Raw genomic sequence first — 20,234 nt, forward strand, 5'->3', positions numbered from 1 at the left:
AATGGTCAACTTGTCTGGAACATAACTTCATATCCAGATGTATTACCCCCAAAGAAGAGGACAATGCCAGGAAGACCCAAGAAAAAATGAAGACTAAAGGCTTGGGAGTTGAAGAAGAATGACACTGAATTAAGAAAGGGTGGGAACAAAAAAACCTGTGCTCTCTACAAAGAACTTGGACACAACAAAAAATCATGTCCACAACGACCTACAACACCATATGTGCCTCCACCAACAACAGATGTGCCTGCTGACCAACCTACTCAACAAACACAACTCACAATACCTCCACCAACAGAAGTGCCTATTACTCAAGAGTCTGCTGAGTCTCCTTCTGATGAATGAAGTCATATTTAAATGTCTTGTAATCTGTACTAATGAAGGAAGAATGTAATATCACTTTTTTTTGTGTGTAATGTGTACTGATGAAGACATATGAGGTTTTCTTTTGCTGTAATTTGTACTGATGAAGTAATATGAGGTTTCTTTTGTTATGTTATGCACTGAGTAAGACAAAGTTGCTATCAGGTTTTCTTTTGCTGTAATTTGTACTGATGAAGTAATATGAGGTTTCTTTTATTATGTTATGCACTAAGTAAGACAAAGTTGCTATCAGGTTTTATTGATCATTGCTTTATGATGTTACGTTTGCACTTTCTTTAACTTATGTTGCTCATATGAAATTAAATAAATCAAATAAGACAATATTAAAAATCATTAGAAGTAACCTTTATAAATAAAATAGACAATAACATTTCAAATATCAAATTACATTGATATCAACCTAGTTTCATCAACATTGATATCACAATTACATTACAAACAAATGTAACAAACACCATCCCCCTTAAAACCTTCATCCTTTTCTCCAAAATAACTACACTTTTCTCCAAACAACCTATTTTCAGCTTTTCAACATCTCTTTCTTCCATCTTCATCACACTTTGTTCCATCTTCATCAAACTTCCACCCACTTCTTCATTTCTTGCACTTGCACTACTGTCTTCTACATTCACTACATTTTGAGAATGAATTACTTCTTCATTGCCCACTCAAAGAAGTTGCATCCAACGAAATCTTCACTCCCAACCTATGGAAGAAGAAAACACACTCCCTCGTTAATGAAATCAAAACTCCTACCTTGCCAGACAAAAACTCACAATTATGCTTCCATTAAACTTACCTTGAAGTTAGGGCAACCTCAAAATCTTTTGCCCTTGTTTTTAGGGGTTCTGGCAACGTGGAAGACTACAGGTCGACCACAAAAGTAAGTAGGTTTTACACCCAACTTGCTCCCACTGGCAGAACTATGTTGAAAACCTCAACCCATGCATTTGCAAGAAGAAGATGAAGCAGACATTTCGTGAGTTGAACATGTTAAACACTTTGGAAATCAGGGTTGGTTTAAATATTAAGTTTTAGGGCTAACAACATCACATGTGGCAATCTAATTACACAACAGAACACCAATCTAAAATAATACACAATGCCTCGTTAACTAAAACAAACTACAACTCAGCATAGGCAAACAACGTTAATGATAAGTTAACGGAGAGGGCTTAATTGGCTCATTTTAACAAGTTTATGGACCCGATTGAGACCGAAAAAAAACGATGACCCACTTAAGATTGACACACAAATACGAGGACCAAATGAGGGTTTAAACCATTTTTTTAATATTTTAAACATTTTTTGAACTAACATTGAAGAGAAACCCTAGAAAAAAAGGGGTGACATTTGTGTTTTAGAAACCCTAGAAAACTATACATTAAAGAGAGAAGCAAATGAGAGAGAGACGTTTGGGAGAAAAGAGAAAGAACAACAAAAACCCTTAGTGCAAAGGAAGATTGGTGGTGTTTTAGAGTTATAGATAAAGCCTTAGGATTGACCAATGTATGGGGGAAGCTTACCTATGTTTGTTTGTTGTTGTATGTCATGTATTTTTATTATCTTGATTGGTTAATTCTAGTTTTGATGCATGTGTGAATAATATGGATATTATCTATGGTTGTTGTTGGGAAATGATTTGTGTATGCATGAGAATAAGATTTATGTCATATTATGATGAAGTTTCCCTATGAATGTATGTATGGTTTTGTTAGGTTATTCCATAATATGGTTAATGCTAAGGGGGAACAAAGTTATGGTATTGGAGTTTTACCATGTCAACTCATGATGTAAAGATAGCATGATAAATATGTGTAGTGTTTTTGGGTTTGTTGGAGATATAATATGTGTAGAGATGGGATTGGATGAATCAAAGGATGTAAAGTATGTGTTTGAGTGTGTTTATAATGGTCTATGATGGAATGCATGTATGATGTCTTGAGCATGTTTTCACATGATTTAGGATTAATACATGAGGGATTGGACCTTAAGTTTTGGTATAGGAATGTGGTTATTCGTGGGAATAATCGATTATCTAGGATCATAATCAATTATCCCTTCATACGTGTTGAATTTTGGTGATTTGTTGTATGGAACCACTAAGATAATCAATTATCGTAAGTGATAATCGATTATCACAGAGTATTTTAGCTAGAAACAATCCGTTTTGATGAAGAATGAACGTGGACCAAGCTTGAAGAGTTGTGAAATGTGATGATAATCAGAGAGTTAGATTAATGGTTGTGTTTGTTATTAAAAAGTCTATATATTACAAAACTTTATCAGAGAAAACAACTTTGAAGACTGCATGGTCAAACTGTAAAGCTAGAGATTACAAAATCTTTTCCCGCAAGTGAAGGCATCATTTTCATGTTCTTTTATTTTATTCTCTTGAAACGGTTTTTGACTAGCATCCCTTGTGGGATTGATCCGCAAGTTTCGAAGCTAGGCAGTTGCATCATGCTCTATAAATAGAGCACTTCATTTACTCCAAAATACATCATCAAAAACCACTCTTCTCTCATTCTCTCTTCTCTTAGTTTCATTCTTTCTTTTTTCTTCTTCCTAAAATATTTTGGGTTTATTTTATATTCTTTTTAGAGATTTTTGCTAGTTTTGATATCCTCAGAAAATTCTGAGAAGTTCCTATTGTATCATGGGGGGCTTGCACAATACATCGCGGATAAGTCCTTAAGGACAATGATCTACACGCCTTGTAAAATCCTTTGTTCGTGATCTTTATTTCTTTATTGTCAGCTTTTCCAACAATGTTTAGGGTCAGTTTTGACTTATAGTTGAGATTGGAGCATGGGTGAGTGTTAGGGTGTACTTGAGTGTGTGGTTGATGAGCATGAGAGTAAGAGATAAATCTACTTGTTGTACCTAGTAAATCCTGATTTTTATCTGCGAATAGGTATTGTTTGTTTAGATATTAAATCTTCCTTTTGTGGGGGTAATAGTGGTTACGTTATCCTTGTGTGGCAGGAAAGCATGATCCTTAGTTGAATTGTGAGATTACTCGATTGCATATGCATATTGTTGTTATGATTGTTTTGTTGATAACTTACCCCATACGTGTTTTTCTTTGTGTTTGTGAATGAAATTATCGACGATGATCGTATGATGCGTTATACGTGAGCAGATGATGCTATAGATGTTTTAGAGACGTGATAGACTCGAGAGAGGACGAGAAACAAATTTGGGATTTCAATTAAAACTATTTTGTTTTACAAGTTAAGACAATATAATTTGAGTTATTTCCTTCGTTATTTTATGATTTGAAATAATATAATTGGATAAGGTTTTTAGAATTATTATGTTTTGAATAAATTATGAACGTTGAAACGTTAAGGTTTTTGAAAAAATACTTTTTTGCGCTATGATAAATTTTGAATTTTACCGGTTTTGTAATAACCCGTGACATTCCAAAAATTGGGGTGTTAGATAACCTAGAGAGTTTGGTGAACTCGTTGTAATCTTTTTGTTTGATTAAGGGAACCTCTTAAGTTGTGTGCTGAAAGGAGAACTAGATGTTGCTCATGAATTTGGGTGAATTAGTATAAAAATGTTTGTGTGATTGTCTTTGTGAACTAGACATTCTGGTCTAGTATTATGCAAAAAAGAGTCTCTAGATTTTATTAAACCCCCATTTTAGAGTCAATTGTTCCATTATGGTAAACATACGAGAATAAGAGTGATGATATGATTGTCCTCTATTAATGGACACAATTAGCCAAGTAAAATAAATCACGGGTTTCTATGAATACAACGTGCACAAATCACGAGTTTCTATGAATACAAAATGCGTTTTGGACGAAGATGGCACGTCACTAATGTTGTGTAATGGAAGTGCATGGTGACAGATGATGGTGGCTATGGTTTCTGATGTGTTGGGAGGTTGAAGATGATAATGTGACAACATATATATTGTAATGGGTCATGTAAGAAAAAAAATCGAATAACTTATTCAAACATGGCTAATGTGTACAATTTGCCGATAACAATTTATACAATATCATGAAAAAAAGACAAAATTGAACATAAATTATCAAAATTAGAATGACACTAAACATTAAAAAAAATGAATCTCATTGACCAAAATCAACAAAAATAAAGACCAAAATAGTATTTAAGCTTTATTTTAATTTTAAAAATATTTAAAGAGTAAAATTAGAAAACAAGAAATCCTTTTATATATATTACTTTAAGTGATTTTTAATTTATGAAAATTATACATATGATAAAATTTTAATATTTAAAAAAAGAGTATTTTTATTTTTATAAGTTAACAAATGAAGTGAAAATATTATATAAAAATCAATAAATATTATAACATTTGTTTACTATCATAAAACCATATTTTATAAATAACATTATATATTAGTATAACAAATTGGTAACTTCGTATATTTATTAACAAATTTATTCAAAGTAAGAAAACGAAAAATTTGGAAATTGCAGAATAAGTGTTGTAAAAGAAAAAAAAAACTGGAAAGGAAATTCGGAAGCATAAATAAATTGAGAAGATAGAGATTAGGTTAGCGTCACTCTCTCATCTCACCCTCTCTCTTCCCCTGCGGCTAGGGTTTTGTTTTCACTCTCTTTCTTCACTCTTCATTCTCTCATTTCATCTTCATCTTCTGTCTCAAATCAACCATGGAACCCTCCTTCAGTTAAACCTTTTCTGTGCTGTCGAAAGAAGTAAGCTTTGTGGGGTTTTCCTGAGAAGGGTTGATTTTCCAAATGGCCACTGCCAATCCCTTTGATTTATTGGGCGACGATGCGGAGGACCCGTCGCAGTTGATCGCGGCCGAGCAGTTGAAGGCCGCCGCGGCGCCGAAGAAAGAGCAGGGCAAGGCTGGACCCCGCGCTGGTGCGGTGGCTCAGCAGAGCAAGCCGGCTCAGTTGCCTTCCAAGCCAGTTCCTCCCACTCAGGCTGGTTAGTTTCGTGCCTTAGTTTCTGTTTTCATTCTTTGTTTCCTCAATCGTAATTGAATTTTGCTTTTTCTTCATTGTGTTTATTTGGGTCATGAAATCGTGGCTTTTGTCGATGGGGTTTAAGGGAATAAGGAGATTTTCCTGTTCATAGTTTTCGAAAAGAAGCGGCTTTTTATTTATTTATTTTAGTTTGCTTCATTTATTCATTACATTTTGTTATGTAATTGAAAGTTGTTTTTTGTCTTATTATTTGGATTGGGTAAATTAATGAGGTTGAAGGGAAAAATGGGTTTTATGAATTTGTTCTCTTTTAGGAAAGACGTGGCTTTTATTTTAGATTGGATTTTGTTGTTACTGTCCCGTGGTTTGTATGGACCTTTGTTCTTTTAGTATTTTGTGATAAAATGTATTTAATGTATTAATTTTTCATCATTACTTGTTTTTTAGGAGTTATGTATGGTAGCGTGTGAGAGTTTATTGGGGATTTTTATGATACTTGTCGTGTGTTAACGTATGTGGTTGAACATGCTTTGGTTGTTGACTATTTGTTTAGATCATGTGATATGTCCCTGATAGCCTTAATCTTTAAGCTTTTTAAAAGTTAGATTTGTTTATTGGTATGTACTGAATCTCTTTAATTATTTATTTACTTGTTGATTCCCTGTTTATTTATCTTTTGTAGTTAGATTATCAAGTATTAGTATATTTGACCTTTCATTCAGTGTTAAGTTTATTTCAACTTGTTTTTGTTGCTAACTTGATTCCTGAAGAACCACTGGATTGATGATATTCCTGTGTTGCTTTTCCCATGGTTTTTTCCTGTCTTACCGATAGTGAGGGAGGCAAAAAATGAAACCTCTTATGGTGGCCGAGGAGGTGGACGAGGATATGGACGTGGGCGGGGTGGTGGCAGTGGCTTTGGTCGTGATTTTTCCAATGAAGAGAACTCATCTGCCCCTGCTAACCAAGGATCTTTTGAAGGGGAGGCTGGGAATCCCTCAGAAAGGCGTGGTTATGGTGCACCACGTGGGCCTTATCGTGGCAGTGGTCGTGGTCGTCGTGGAGGTTTTAGCAATGGTGAAGTTGGTGATGATGGACGCCCTAGAAGAGCCTTTGAACGCCATAGTGGGACTGGACGAGGGTAACACTATAATGCATAAATAACTAATATTTGATTACTTTAGTTCTGTTTCTCTCTGTCTCTATCTCTACATATATAATGTTATCAATTGATCTAATTGCAGAAATGAATTCAAACGGGATGGCGCTGGACGTGGAAACTGGGGTACCCAATCTGATGAAATTGCTCAGTAAGCAGTGTTAATAGGAATGAAGATCTGATAAGAAATTCTTCAAAACGATTCTATATATATCCAATTGAACGCTTATGGTGATTTCTTTCTTTTGATATTAAACGCGATAGGGTCACTGAGGAAGTGGCGGATGAAACTGAAAAGAATTTAGGTGATGAGAAGCCTGTAGGTGAGGAAGATGCTGCAGGTGGAAACAAGGACAGTCCTGCTACTGAAAATGAAGAGAAGGAACCAGAGGATAAGGTAAATAATCAGTTCCATTAAAGCTTCCCCGATTTATTTTGAGTCTCTTGCTGCAAATTCTAGGTTTTCTGCAGTTCATGATCAGGAGACAAACATAATGTCTTATGAATGAGTGATAGGTCATGCAAATTAAGCTATGGTTCTGTATTGTGCATCTCACTGTCACTGCAATCAAATTAAGCTTTGATTGCATTTTTTTCCTTGCTTGTATGCATTATGCTTTAAGTGGGTTATATTTGAAATTTATATTTTTAGGTTATTGTTCATCCATTGTTAAATGGAGTTTAAACTGTGTAGGAGATGACCCTGGAAGAGTATGAGAAAGTGCTGGAAGAGAGAAGGAAGGCCCTGCAGGCGCTCAAGACTGAAACAAGAAAGGTGGATATCAAGGAGTTTGCAACCATGCAGCCACTGTCAAACAAGAAAGACAATGATGAGATATTTATTAAATTGGTGAGATTTTTTAGTCCCATTTTGCCCTACATTTGGAATCATTTTATATTAATTAATGATGCCTAATGATATACTTTGGTACTTCAATTTTTTTAAGGGATCTGAAAAGGATAAGCGTAAAGATGCTTTGGAGAAGGAGGAGAGATCCAAGAAGGTGACTTTGTAACACTTTTTGTTTGTCTCTGATTACTTTACATTAAGCTCGTCAAATTATATTTGTTTCTTGTAGTATATCTTTTTACCATTTCAGTAGCAGCATATTGAACACTGACTTTAATTTAACAACTTTCACATTTCAAAGACCAAATTTGAGGGATAAGGTCTTCTAGTACTTAGTTTACTGATTTGTTTGGACGATGCCATCTGTTTTAGTAATGATTATGACAGAAAGTGATGAAAAATGATCGCAGTTGCCAAGGAACGTTAAAGTTTCTGTAACAGTTTTTCTATGTTGGAAACCTGTAGTATATATACATATTTAAAATATATTTTACCTGGGCATGCTGTCTAGCATTTAGCCTGATTTTTTTGTCTCCTAATTTCTTTTCTTGCAATTGTAATCTCAGTTTGGCAAGTTATTACAGTGAAGAGCTTCATAGCCATCATCCAACTTCATTTTAATAGTGTTGAAATTCAATGTTTATAATGACCTTGTTCACGCCATGTTTGGTTTTATAGCTAAGCTCTGTTATTTACACCATTGTTTCACTAGAGATTTTGTTGCAATGCATGTTTATAAAGTTGTTCCCTTATGATTATTATTATTATTATTATCCATCTGAACAATATTTTTACTCGTACTTTGTTTTATTCATTCTCTCATTCAACTTGTGTTAGCTTTGTAAGATTTTCTTATGTCTTGGTCCATTAGGCTATTAAGCGATCTATTGATTTCATATGCTAATATTTTTTACTTTCATCTAATTTTTGTTTCTTTTGTTAGACTTACCATTTGTTCATGTCTTGGTGTATTAGGCAATCTCTTGATTTCATATGCTAATATCTAACTTTTGTTTGTTGGACTTTGATGATCTTAGTCTGTGAACATCAATGAGTTTCTGAAGCCAGCTGAAGGGGAAAGGTACTACAACACAAGTGGTCGTGGAAGAGGACGTGGTCGTGGTGCTCGAGGAGGATACAGTGGAAATGCAGGGAGCAATGTTGCAGCTCCATCAATTGAGGATCCTGGCCAATTCCCAACTTTGGGTGGCAAGTGAGGTTTTCCAGAACCCTTCTGAGATTTCTCTGTCCGTTTTTGTCAATTTTGGGTTCTCTGATTTGGTGTTGAGCAGGAAAAGAAAACTTGGTAATTGGATTTCCTGAATTAGAAAGGTTATTTGACTTCTATGCCTTAAGATGTAAATTTAGGTTGTTCTTCATACGGTCACTGTCCTTGTAGCCTTTTTCTTATGTTTTACTGTTTTTACAACGGTGGAGACTATGGGGGGGGGTTATATGGTGACGGATAAGACATAAATGTTGTTGAGTTTCCTTTTATTTATAGATTGAATTCTCAGTTTTGGTTTCACTATCACAACCTTTGCTATATGCACAACACATGTTTTTTCTTTCAAAACTAACTGCATTTGTTGTTTTTCACAACTCTGAAACAATTTAATAGATAAAAAGTTTAAATCATAGAGATTTAATTCGAAAATATTAAATTTTGAGAATTTATTAGATGAAAAGTTAATAGAATTTTAATTGAAAATGAAATGGTTGAGAGATTTAAATTTGAGTTAAAGTTTTTTTTTTGTTTTAATGACACTTCCTGAAAAAGATGGTTAGTTTTTAAATGGGTTTTATTATTAGTAATGTTTTTCGTTCTTCATATAAAGTTGACCGTATTTTGAGGAAATTGAGTATGTTTTTAAAGAGTTTTGCAAATAAACAGAATCAGATATCCGTAAGTACAGGGAACAATTAGGTTGATTTTGTGATTTCATAATGTTTTGTTAGGAATATTTACGTTATTGTATTCTTTTTAACAACAATAAATGGGATTATTTCAATTGGTGTCCCATCTTGAAATGTTATATTTGTCCATTTCGTATAATGGCAGATAAATGAAGTATTTTGTGATTAAAATATAGTTTTTATGTTTCTTTTAAAATAATTTGAAACTGTTACTTTTGTCTATTTGCTTAACTTCGTGATTTTTTATTTAAACAAAAATGCTTTATGGTTTACTTTTTAAACCAAAAATTAGGGTTAGATGAATAATAATTTATCATCAAGACTTAACAATGGAAGGGAAAAAATAAAATTCAAAGGTGCTCTACGTAATTTGATTCTTACAAAGATGAAGTAGTTTTTGAATTATTAACATAATTTTTCTATTTGTAATGAAATTTTCGGAATTTTCTAACAATTCATCACTTTAAATATTGGATACATGACATTAGTTAGCAAAATTTTCCGAATTGATGAAAAAATTGTACTCTTATAGTTGTCTGGTTTAGATTTATATAATTAGATCTATTTTTTCCCTAATTGAAAATATTGATTATTACCTATTTGATCTTTTGATTGTGCCAATTGAATTATTATTTTTCATAAAAAATGATTTATTTTCTATAGGTTGTATTTTTTTGGGACTATAATAAGTTAACTTTTTTTTGAAAATAGAATGGGTCACTGTTTTTTTGGTTTATATATTTAAAATCAATCAATTACAAGTTATCACATACGTTGTAAAAACCTTATAAAAAAAAGTTGTTAAAAGGATATTTTTCCTTTTTCATTGTATGTTATGATTGTAGTTTTAAGTGGAGGTGTACTTGGTTTAATGCAGTTTAGTTTGATTTTAGTTTATTACAAGAGTTAGATTAAACTGTTAATAGTTTTCATAGATTTTATTATCATAAAATTATTAAATATTTTTGAAAGAATTACAAATATTCTTTAAACATTTATCAGGAAAATTATCAAATAGAAATGTGATTTGTTTTCTTATAAATTCGTAATTATAACTTCCATATTAATGAATAAATTAAATAATTATATAACTAAATTAAAAAATTTGTTAAAATAATTTCATAAGTAAAAGAATATTATATGTAACATCCTAAAAATATAGCACAAAACTATATACAGGTGTCATTATTTAATAATGTAATAGAATAGTTACTGCATTAATAAAGTTAAACTTACCGTTATCACAAAATAACCATAAAATTTTAAACTTTACAAACACTTCTTATACTACTGCAAAACTAAACACATAACCGATCGGCTATTTACATGATTAAAGTGATAACCGAACGGTTCACCCAAAACTAATACTACTCACATGACCGATCGGTCATGGTCTATTCAGTAGGATTTTCGTCATCCAACTCCTGTTCCAACGTACAATCTTCCCCCTCTGCTCATATCCAAAAAGAATGATCAAAGCAAGAGAAAACCGAACGGAAACATGGACGAAACAGGAAATAAGGGTAAGCTACGATAAATTTAATTGGGCATACATATCTATAGTTAGTTCCAATACAAACAATACAAATTCGAACACTATAACATACCAAAACCAATACAAATATACATATACAGATTGGACACTATATTACATGCATAAATCGAACTCCTAACTTGACCATACGGGTATGAATATGTAGCTTGAGGCCGTTCATGCACTTGGATGGTGTAGTAACTGGAAAACCATCAGCTGCCACCCGAGGTTAGTCTGTTATAACTCACCCAAGAACCTATGGGCTATGACCTCTTGCCATTCTCACACAATGCATTACCCATCTCTACTTGAGAATTGGTAATCATCATAATATCATGATGAACTCCGTGTGTTTCACTATCCATATTCATATTTTACCACTTCAATACACATTTCATTGAGACATTCCTCCTTGGAATTCTCTTTCACAATACCATAAACATATACCTTATTTAAATAACAACATAATTTCTCATACCCAATAGATCAATACAACCATCTCAAGCAATCAGAGTCAAATAGTGCAATTAATAATTAAAGACTAAACAAGCTTTCAGAGAAGAATATCGAACGTAACAACACAACCCCTGAATATGACTGAACGAAAACTCACTAACTATTACAAAACCGAACCCTAGAGCTTAGACCGAACCCTTATAATTTACTGAACCCTTGGTGTAAGACCGAACGGTATATGACTAGTCACAGATCAGGACCAAATGGTATTTTAATATCCACAAAACAAGAATGCACGATATTAACTAAAACAAACCCTTACAGTTTAGTCTGAACACTTAATATTACTCCTAAATACTATTCCTCAAACCTAATACTTTTAAGGAAACCGAACGTTAAAACAATATGACCTAACTAGGTACAGGAACTACTTTCCACTTATAACCTAATGCATTTAAGCCTAATACAAGTATGAGATCTAACACTAGTATAAGAACGATCACTAACAAAAGACTACCCAACCCTATAAGACTGGTCATTATTACAAAATCAAAAATCACTAGGATGCCAATCACTCACCTAAAACCGAGCGGCCATACACGGGTAAGGCTCTAAAAAAATCTAACTCTAGTAATGAATTATTGACTGACCATGACCGAGCGGTCAAGACCGAACACTCATCTTTTCTGCATAATTTTGCAAAACTTCTACAAAATTATACAGGATCACCAAACTCATAAACAAAACATTTCATACAACATAACCAAATCATCAAATCATTCAATTTTCACACAACCACAGAATCATCACTCAAACAATTAAATGAAATAGCTTCCCTTACCTCGTAACAAAACGCAACGCTCCCAATGAAGAATTTGCTAAGTACCCAAAAGTCTTAGAACCTAAGATTCACTGGTTGAGGCAAAACAGACCAAGCACAAGACCAGAAATGTGATCAAAATTTTAAAAGAAGAAGATAAACACATGCAAACAGAACTTGGTTTGCATGTGCCAGAAACTTAGATTTTCTTAAAAATAGAAAGACTACCAGCTCAAACCACCACTTGATCGATTTGAAAAGAGGACTCTTGCTACCAGCCAATCTCAGACACAATCTGATGAATGATCAGATGAAGGATAACGTGAGAATTTGTAGAGAAAGAAGGATAATTTAGAGAGAAGTTAGAGAGAAGGCGGAGAAAATGAGAGTTCAGAAAGTTGAGGAAGAGAGTGCATGCAGAAAGTGGCACCAGATTTGAAATTTTCACTTAAATACTACCGTAAAAAACAGATCGGTCCAATCTGCTGCTCACACCTGTCTTCCACTTTCTGAATTTCTAAATCCTCACCCTCCACCCGGCTTCCACTACTCTACAGAAATTAAGGGTTTTGACATTATACATAAAACAATCATACATAAAACAACATTTAAGATACCTATATACACTTTGTTAGTTACTATTTATTTTTAGGTTTAATAGTCTCTTTTATTCCTAAATTTGCTTATTTTTCTCAATTAGGTCCCTCCTTTTAAAAGTGTGTCAAATTAATCTTCCTTTAGTAAATTTTGAGTCAACTTTGTTTCTTCCGTTAAATACTTACCAACATCGTTAACTTTTTCTCTCTCTCTCTCATGTGATTCTCTGCAACAGACTTTTTCTTTCTTATCAGTTTTTGGTCTTTTTTTCCCTTTTCTTCTTTCCATGGTAGTTTACTTTTTCACCTACTAAACTATTCCTATATATATATAACTCATACCCTTTTCTACTTTCCCAACCTCCCACATATTATATAACTTCCATCACCAACCTATTATATATATAAATCTATATATATGTATATATATATATATATATATATATATATATATATATATTCTCATTTTCCTTGTTCTCACTTCTCCCACTCTCAATCTCTCTGCAAGTTATGATAACGCGAAAATTAAAATTGATGAGAAAAAATCAGAAAAAATCTTCTAATATTACAGACCAAGGAAAAAGAAAAGGGGAGATAGCTAACACTGAATTATAATCCAATGCTTGAATTTAAGAAGAAAATCCATTACCTCTAAATCTCAGTATTACAGCCTAGAATATATAACTTTCTGAAACGTTTAGATAGAGAGAAACCCATCAATGAATTATAAAAAAAAATGAATTCAAATACATGTTGATACTTCGAACTCCGTCACAGATCAGAAAAGTGATCATAGAAAATTGTGTTTTTAATATTATAGCAAATGCAACCTCGAATACAAAGGATCCCACATGCGTGAATGAAAAACAGAATTATGATTAGTATTGGAGATATAGACTTACCTGATTGAACAGAGTTATGACAATTAATTTCATAGAAGAAAATTGTAGAAGATAAGCTACTGTCGTTGTGAGGAATTTTATTCGCGAAATTGATATTTGTTTGACAAAATAAAGATAATTTTTTTATTTAATAAGGAGGGTTACCCTTTCATACTTATTTTCTTTCTCACACTTTTGTTTTTGGTATTAAAAAAAAAAAGAAGAAAAGATAGCACTGACAACACGGTAAAAAAGCAGTGAGAAAAAAAATTTATGATCGTTGACACAAAATTTATTAAGTGAAAATTTCATACATTTTTAAAACAAGAAACTAAATTACCATTATTCAGCAAAATTAGAGACAAAAAAGACTATTAAATCTTATTTTTAAACGTGTAATATCATATTTAAATTCATCAATCGAGTTTGTTTTGATTTTAGTTAGAAATTTGAATCAAACTATTAAATTCAAAATTTTTAAAAAATTAAAGAAAACTTCCTTTTAATCCATTTTTACCTTTTTGAACATCTCCAATCTTGAGCAAAGTTGACAAACTAAACTCGTTTGGTTCTTAATTTGATCTTACGAGCAATGGTGAAAAAAAAACAATGAAACATTGAGGGACGAAAAATAAAACAAAAATTTATCTCATAAAAGGCGTAGAAAAAAAAAGCATAAAAATTAACTTGAGGGAATTCCACACAAAAACTTAGCCCAAACAATCTATATTTAAGAGAAAGGAAGACCCGTTTTAAGGTGTAAAGGAAATCACTATAATTTAAATTACATTAAAATTTACTTTAAAATACTTCATAAATTCATGTATTTTTAATATATATTGAGTATCCAAAATGAATTGCATAACATAATTATCTTCTTGTTTAAATATACCTTAATTGAAAAATGTAAAAAAATTAAACTACTTTATTTGAAAAATATAAAAATTTGAATATTAGGTAGATATAAAAATTTACTAGAAATTCAATTGAAATTTTATAAATTTTTGAAAAACTTAAAACATAGTTAAATCATTAATTTTAAAATTAAAATACACATACAAATTTATTAATCGATAAAGTGACGAGAGAAGAATTTCACTCCTCAAAATGCTCAAACTTTAAAATAAAATAACTAATAAAAATAACAAGTTGCATAATAATGATTACCCAAATTCTTGTGTTATTATTATATACACTTTATTTTATAATGGTAAAAGAAAATATCATTTCTACGTAAAAAAAAATGTTCTAAGTATGTATTTACCTTAAATTGATTTTCCCATTCTATTACTTCATCAAAGGGTAAATGTGTCCATGTAAATAAATGATCATTTTTCCTTGCTTTCATTGTCCATTATATCAAACAAGGAAAGAAAATTTAACTTTACTTAATCTCCTTTTCTACCAAACAATCCAAGAGCATATAATTTGTTCCAAGAAAATTTAACTTAATCTCATTTTGTAACAAACAATCCAAAAACATATAATTTGTTCCATTTTAATTAAAACAAATCATTCTACTTTCTTCTATTTTACTTTCCCTTCTTTCTTTCACATTCTTCTCTGAACAAAACCACAGAAGAAACATTATGCTGATATCTAACAAGGCATTTTATATTTACTATGACTACTTAAATTTATTTTATTTATATATTTGCTAAGCCAAAAAGGAACAATAAGCAAACCGAATCAGCCTAGTGAAACTGATGTTCCACATGATTATTGTTTGCCAACCAGTAATTGATCACATCACAACCTTTTCTTCTGATGTTCTATGAAACTAATGCATGTTATATAATCACAAAGTCGACACAATACTAGTATTGCCATGGTAATAAAAATAGACTAAAGTAGGAATAAAGTTTTATCATTAACAAGTACTAAGCACAAGCATAGCATTCGAGTATATGTAAAGAATGGGATCACCTACGCCACAATTCCCAAACCACTGGACGAATTATGTGACACTGGTCCACTATTTAGTGAAATAACATACCCCTTACATGCAAAAGGTAAGTGCAGACCAAAGAAAATGGATCTCAACACCATCAGGTTAGGAAGAGCAACAGCCACCTTTTTGCCCAACAGGTTGCCCTCTGATCTGCACTGTCGGAGGCCTTGCATTGTTCGCAGAAGGTTGGCTTGCCATTCTGCACAAGGGTAAAGTTACCATCAGAAAAATAGTTGCAAGAACAAGAAAATAAAATGTTAAATTGTGTTTTAGTCATACTTAACCTACTACATTAGACGTGGAAGAAGTATATGGCATACATTTCAGGATTTAAATGGAACTTTGGAGAGCTACAAATCACATAATAACTATCATTCATGCACATTTATTTATTTATTTTTGTATGCATCTGTATTTACCAACTGCAGATTAGCAATTCTGTGTGAATTGCCATCACAAGTGATAAAAAAGTAACTGAGATGCTAAATATGAAAATTTTTGTTGGTTCTTTATTTATTATGAAGAATTTTATGTTGTCTTTCACTTCCAATTTCACAAATCAACAGTCAATGGAAAAAATGCACATGGAAAATAAGATAAACAGGATTAAATTGAGATGCTAAAGTTTAATTATTTCATGTGCTGCTTTATAACTTTTAAAAAATAGATGTCCTATATATCCGTGCTTTGAATAAAAAGAGACAATTGCTTTAGTGCTTCTCTCGATAGCTAACGAAATGCAGTTTCGGTAAAAGATATATCATAAACAAACATTAAACAAGCTTAAAGAAGTGCACCCTAGCTTAAGTGATATTGTTTAATATAATAAATAGGAACAGGAACAGTACCTATTCTTGATGGAAGCAGACATGGCCATGAAAGCATCTTCCACATTTGTAGCATCTTTTGCACTCGTTTCCATGAAAGGTATTCCAATTTGATCAGCGAACTCCTGCAATAGGAGAAAAACAAAAGGTGGGTTGAGATGTGCATGTTCAGGAACACGAACATTTTCATTCCAACAATTATAAGCAGAAAGTGATATAAGTCAAGGTTTTACTTTAGCTGTGTCATACGATACAACTCTATTTGCTGTCAGATCACTCTTGTTTCCAACTAAAAGTTTGTTAACATTATCACTGGCATAGCGGTCAATTTCACTGAGCCACTGCTTCACATTATTGAAGCTATCTTCATCTGTCACGTCATAAACAATCTGTGAAAGGAACCAGTTAGAGAAGAGTGCAACAAAATCCCCACAAAGATAGGGAACATTCTACGTTTAAAATCTTAAGCTAAGAAAACCACCACCCACAATGATTCCATGTGCTCCACGATAGTAGCTACTAGTTATTGTCCTGAATCGTTCTTGTCCTGCAGTATCCCACTACAATAGTAAACCAAGTAAGATCTGTCAATATAATCAAGACTTTCAGTGACTTAGAATCTCATATTGAGTAGTGACACAATATCTTAGAAAAATATGGATCTCCAAAATTAATATAGAAATGAACAACAGACACATCAAAAGACTAAACGTATATCCCAAGCTTACTGCAAAATATAACATTAGCAACTAAAAAAGTAATATCAAGCCAATCAGATACATACAATCTGTAGTTTAATTGTCTTCCCATCCTGCTCAACAGTGCGAATTTTCTGCACAAAGTAAAATGTAATGATCAGTTGAGCAACAGTCTCAAATGAGTTCAAGTTAAAAAGGTGTTATATTACTCACAAAATCAACTCCGATGGTGCTTATGTAGCTCTCAATGTATGAATCATCCTGTAGCACAGCATTGAAATTAACATTAAAGGTAGTAATTTTAAAAAACAGTATTGAGCATTCGTGTACCGTCTCCAAGACAAAACAACATGAAAAACAAAGCATTAAGGTTATAGTCTTACGCACATAATGTCACATGACACGTACTTTAGATAACCACACAAGACCATTTAACTGCACACCATTTTCACTTAGAAAGACCAATGAGAATAGCAAGAGAGAAGAACCCAAAAGGCTGAAGGTAATGCCCACCCAAAATAAACCAAACCCAAGAACATAGAATATGCGGGTAATTACTTTTAACTAAGATGTTAATGTCCATTTCAAATAAGTTTACTCAAAGGATGTAAATCTGTTGGGTAGGAGAGAGAATATAAACTGTATAAGGAGGTGAAAAACGTGATAAACAAGTAGAAGGAAACAACAAAAAAACTACGATATAAGATAAAACAAACGGTAGATAACTTACAGCAAATCTTAGAAGAAGGCACGATTTACCAACACCAGAGTCTCCAATTAGGAGGAGCTTGAACAGATAGTCACTGCATAAATAACAGCATCACATGAAGTTTCTCATTTAAATTAGACCGATAATCAGCCGTAAAATCTCACCTCAAAGATCAACTAAGACCATTTCATAACGACAAAATCATACACAGACAACAAAGGATCGACCACTTGCTCCTTCAATTAAAGTTAAAGAAATATATAAATACAAACAAAAATCGTTACATTCTAATTTCAAATCTGGCACATTAGGTTACGAACAAATCCGGCAACAGTTAATCTGTAATAGTTTTAGTACCCCTCCCAGATTAATCATAGCATGATGATCTCTCCATATCAAAATTATAGTCCAAGTTATTCAAACCATGAATCCATTTCATTGATAAAAAATCACTACAAAATACAAACACCCTATCTATTTTTTATTTAATTTTTTTCAATTCACTCTTATTGCTCAGGTATCCTGATCAAGAGCCAGGGACTAATTCCTAAGTCTAAGAGATTGACATCTTTCAAGACATTCTTCTACACGCATAGACATATATGAGATCGTAGCCGCTTGATCACATGATCTCATACGAGGCCAATTATTTTTCAATTCATTCAAATCACATGCAGATACATATATTTCTAATATTTGTCAAAAATATAAATCAACCACAAACAGAAAAAATCGATCCAATCTAGGGTTAACAAACAAAAATTTGGAAACCCAGAAACCAACCCATTCAAACAAAATTGGGCACATCCACAAACACCCTCTTGAAAAACAATAACAAAAGGGATCAAATTGTTAGCGCAATCGGAAGGGGGAAACGAAACATACTATTCGGGATTCATATCGGGAAAGCGGCGAAGTCGCCAGAAAATGGAATGTTATGGGCGGAGAAGAGGGAGATCCGGTGCTCCACGGAAGGCACCAATTCGGTGAAGAAAAACGTTGGTTTGGGTTGAGAAGAATGAAATGAAAAAGGGAAAATTTTAGTTTTTGGTTTGATTTGGGTGCTTTTGAATGGAAATCGTGTGGACCACAGAAGAAGGAAGCCAATACGGTGTCGTATTGGCATTTGTTGTTTTTTAAGTTTGGTTTTTATTTGAGGGATGCGTTTGACCATTCACAGATGGCAACCGTTGACGCGCTTCCATCAAATTAAATTAATTATTTAAATTAAGAGATTAATATAATATTCAACCACAGTGTATATATATATATTTTAAATGTTTGTATATTTTTATATTTAAACTTAAAATTATATTTCGTTTCAAATTTTAATATATTTTAACTTTTTTAAACTTTAAAAATAAATATGTATATTTTTTAATTCAATATAAATCCTTTACTATCTTGAAGTTAAGAATAATGAAATAAATAGTATATTTTTTGTAATATTATTTTAAGAAAGTTTTATTGTTATATTGTTTAAAGAAACTTTGTATATTAAGTCTAAAACTTTATGCTTAATCTTGAGAGAGAAAATTTGATAACTAAAAAAGTCGTTATGTACTTAAGTAAGACAAAAGTATAGGAATCAATATTTGTAATAAGTTATAATTAGTTGAAGTTTTATATTGTAAAGAAGAATTAAGGTTAATTCATATTAGAGTAAACTCATATAAATAAACGTTGAATGCTTTTTCTATCACTTATGCATGCTCTTTTCTCTTCCCCATCTCTTTCGTAAGACTTTCATACTATTTTTTAACACCTTTCAAAAACTTTATAAAACTTATAAATGTATAAATGACTAAACTTTAAAACATATTTAAAATTCTAGTCCAACCTTCGTATTATAGATAGGTTATATAAAAATACTCCCGTTACTTTTTTTTTTAAATTTAACAAATTCATTAATGTAAACATTGAGTCATATGATCTAATTTTAAAATTCTTGAAATCTTAAACTTAACCTGTTAATTATAACATTACATATTTGATTTTACCATCTTTCTAACATTCAAAATCATATTTTACTGATAACTTTCTCCAAAACACTTTTAAAAAAGAAAAGAAAAAAAATTCTCTTATATTAATTTATTTCAAAATAATATTTTTAATTCAAGAATTTGTAACATTCCACAAAATTTTATACTTAAACAAAAAAAATTTACATGAATGAGAGAAAATTTGTTATCAAACCTCTTATTCTATGTCTTAGTTCCAATGTTTTCTAACACCGGTTTATCACTGACATTCCCTTAAGCTCACATCATTAAAGTGATCATTGCAAAAGAGAAGATAAACACATAAATAGACAAGAACGAAAAGAGTAAGCTAGTGATAAATAGAATCCAACATGGTATATTAAGATATCACATTTCATCGAGAGTTAATCAAACATCATAATCATACATGAACCTAGACTTGACCATCTAGATGTAGTATAAATGTCGAGTTATGATGGGTTCTGCACTTGTGTGGTGGAACAGTTGACTCACACAAGGTTAGTATGTG

At 32.0% G+C, this 20,234-nt stretch overlaps 2 protein-coding genes across 2 annotated transcripts; one reads left to right on the top strand and one right to left on the bottom strand.

Annotated features, from left to right (window-relative positions):
* The first annotated feature begins 4,921 nt into the window (after positions 1-4,921).
* On the top strand, positions 4,922-8,862 carry LOC124824302 (RGG repeats nuclear RNA binding protein A-like). The gene is made up of 7 exons (XM_047296717.2): positions 4,922-5,326; positions 6,160-6,466; positions 6,570-6,635; positions 6,749-6,881; positions 7,179-7,334; positions 7,432-7,488; positions 8,372-8,862. The coding sequence occupies exons 1-7, from the start codon at positions 5,131-5,133 to the stop codon at positions 8,549-8,551; spliced, it is 1,095 nt and encodes a 364-aa protein (XP_047152673.2). The 5' UTR covers positions 4,922-5,130; the 3' UTR covers positions 8,552-8,862.
* A 6,522-nt stretch (positions 8,863-15,384) lies between these two features.
* LOC124819543 (ras-related protein RABD2a-like) lies at positions 15,385-18,770 on the bottom strand. Its single transcript, XM_088094445.1, has 8 exons — positions 18,609-18,770; positions 17,745-17,817; positions 17,228-17,275; positions 17,101-17,148; positions 16,805-16,876; positions 16,550-16,705; positions 16,338-16,441; positions 15,385-15,688 (listed from the first exon to the last, which is right to left on the bottom strand). The coding sequence occupies exons 1-8, from the start codon at positions 18,620-18,622 to the stop codon at positions 15,592-15,594; spliced, it is 612 nt and encodes a 203-aa protein (XP_087950571.1). The 5' UTR covers positions 18,623-18,770; the 3' UTR covers positions 15,385-15,591.
* Between the last annotated feature and the right edge of the window lie 1,464 nt (positions 18,771-20,234).

This window comes from Vigna umbellata, chromosome 7, assembly GCF_029865625.1.
Source record: "Vigna umbellata cultivar VRB3 chromosome 7, Vumbellata_1.0, whole genome shotgun sequence".
In the NCBI taxonomy this organism is placed as follows: domain Eukaryota; kingdom Viridiplantae; phylum Streptophyta; class Magnoliopsida; order Fabales; family Fabaceae; genus Vigna; species Vigna umbellata.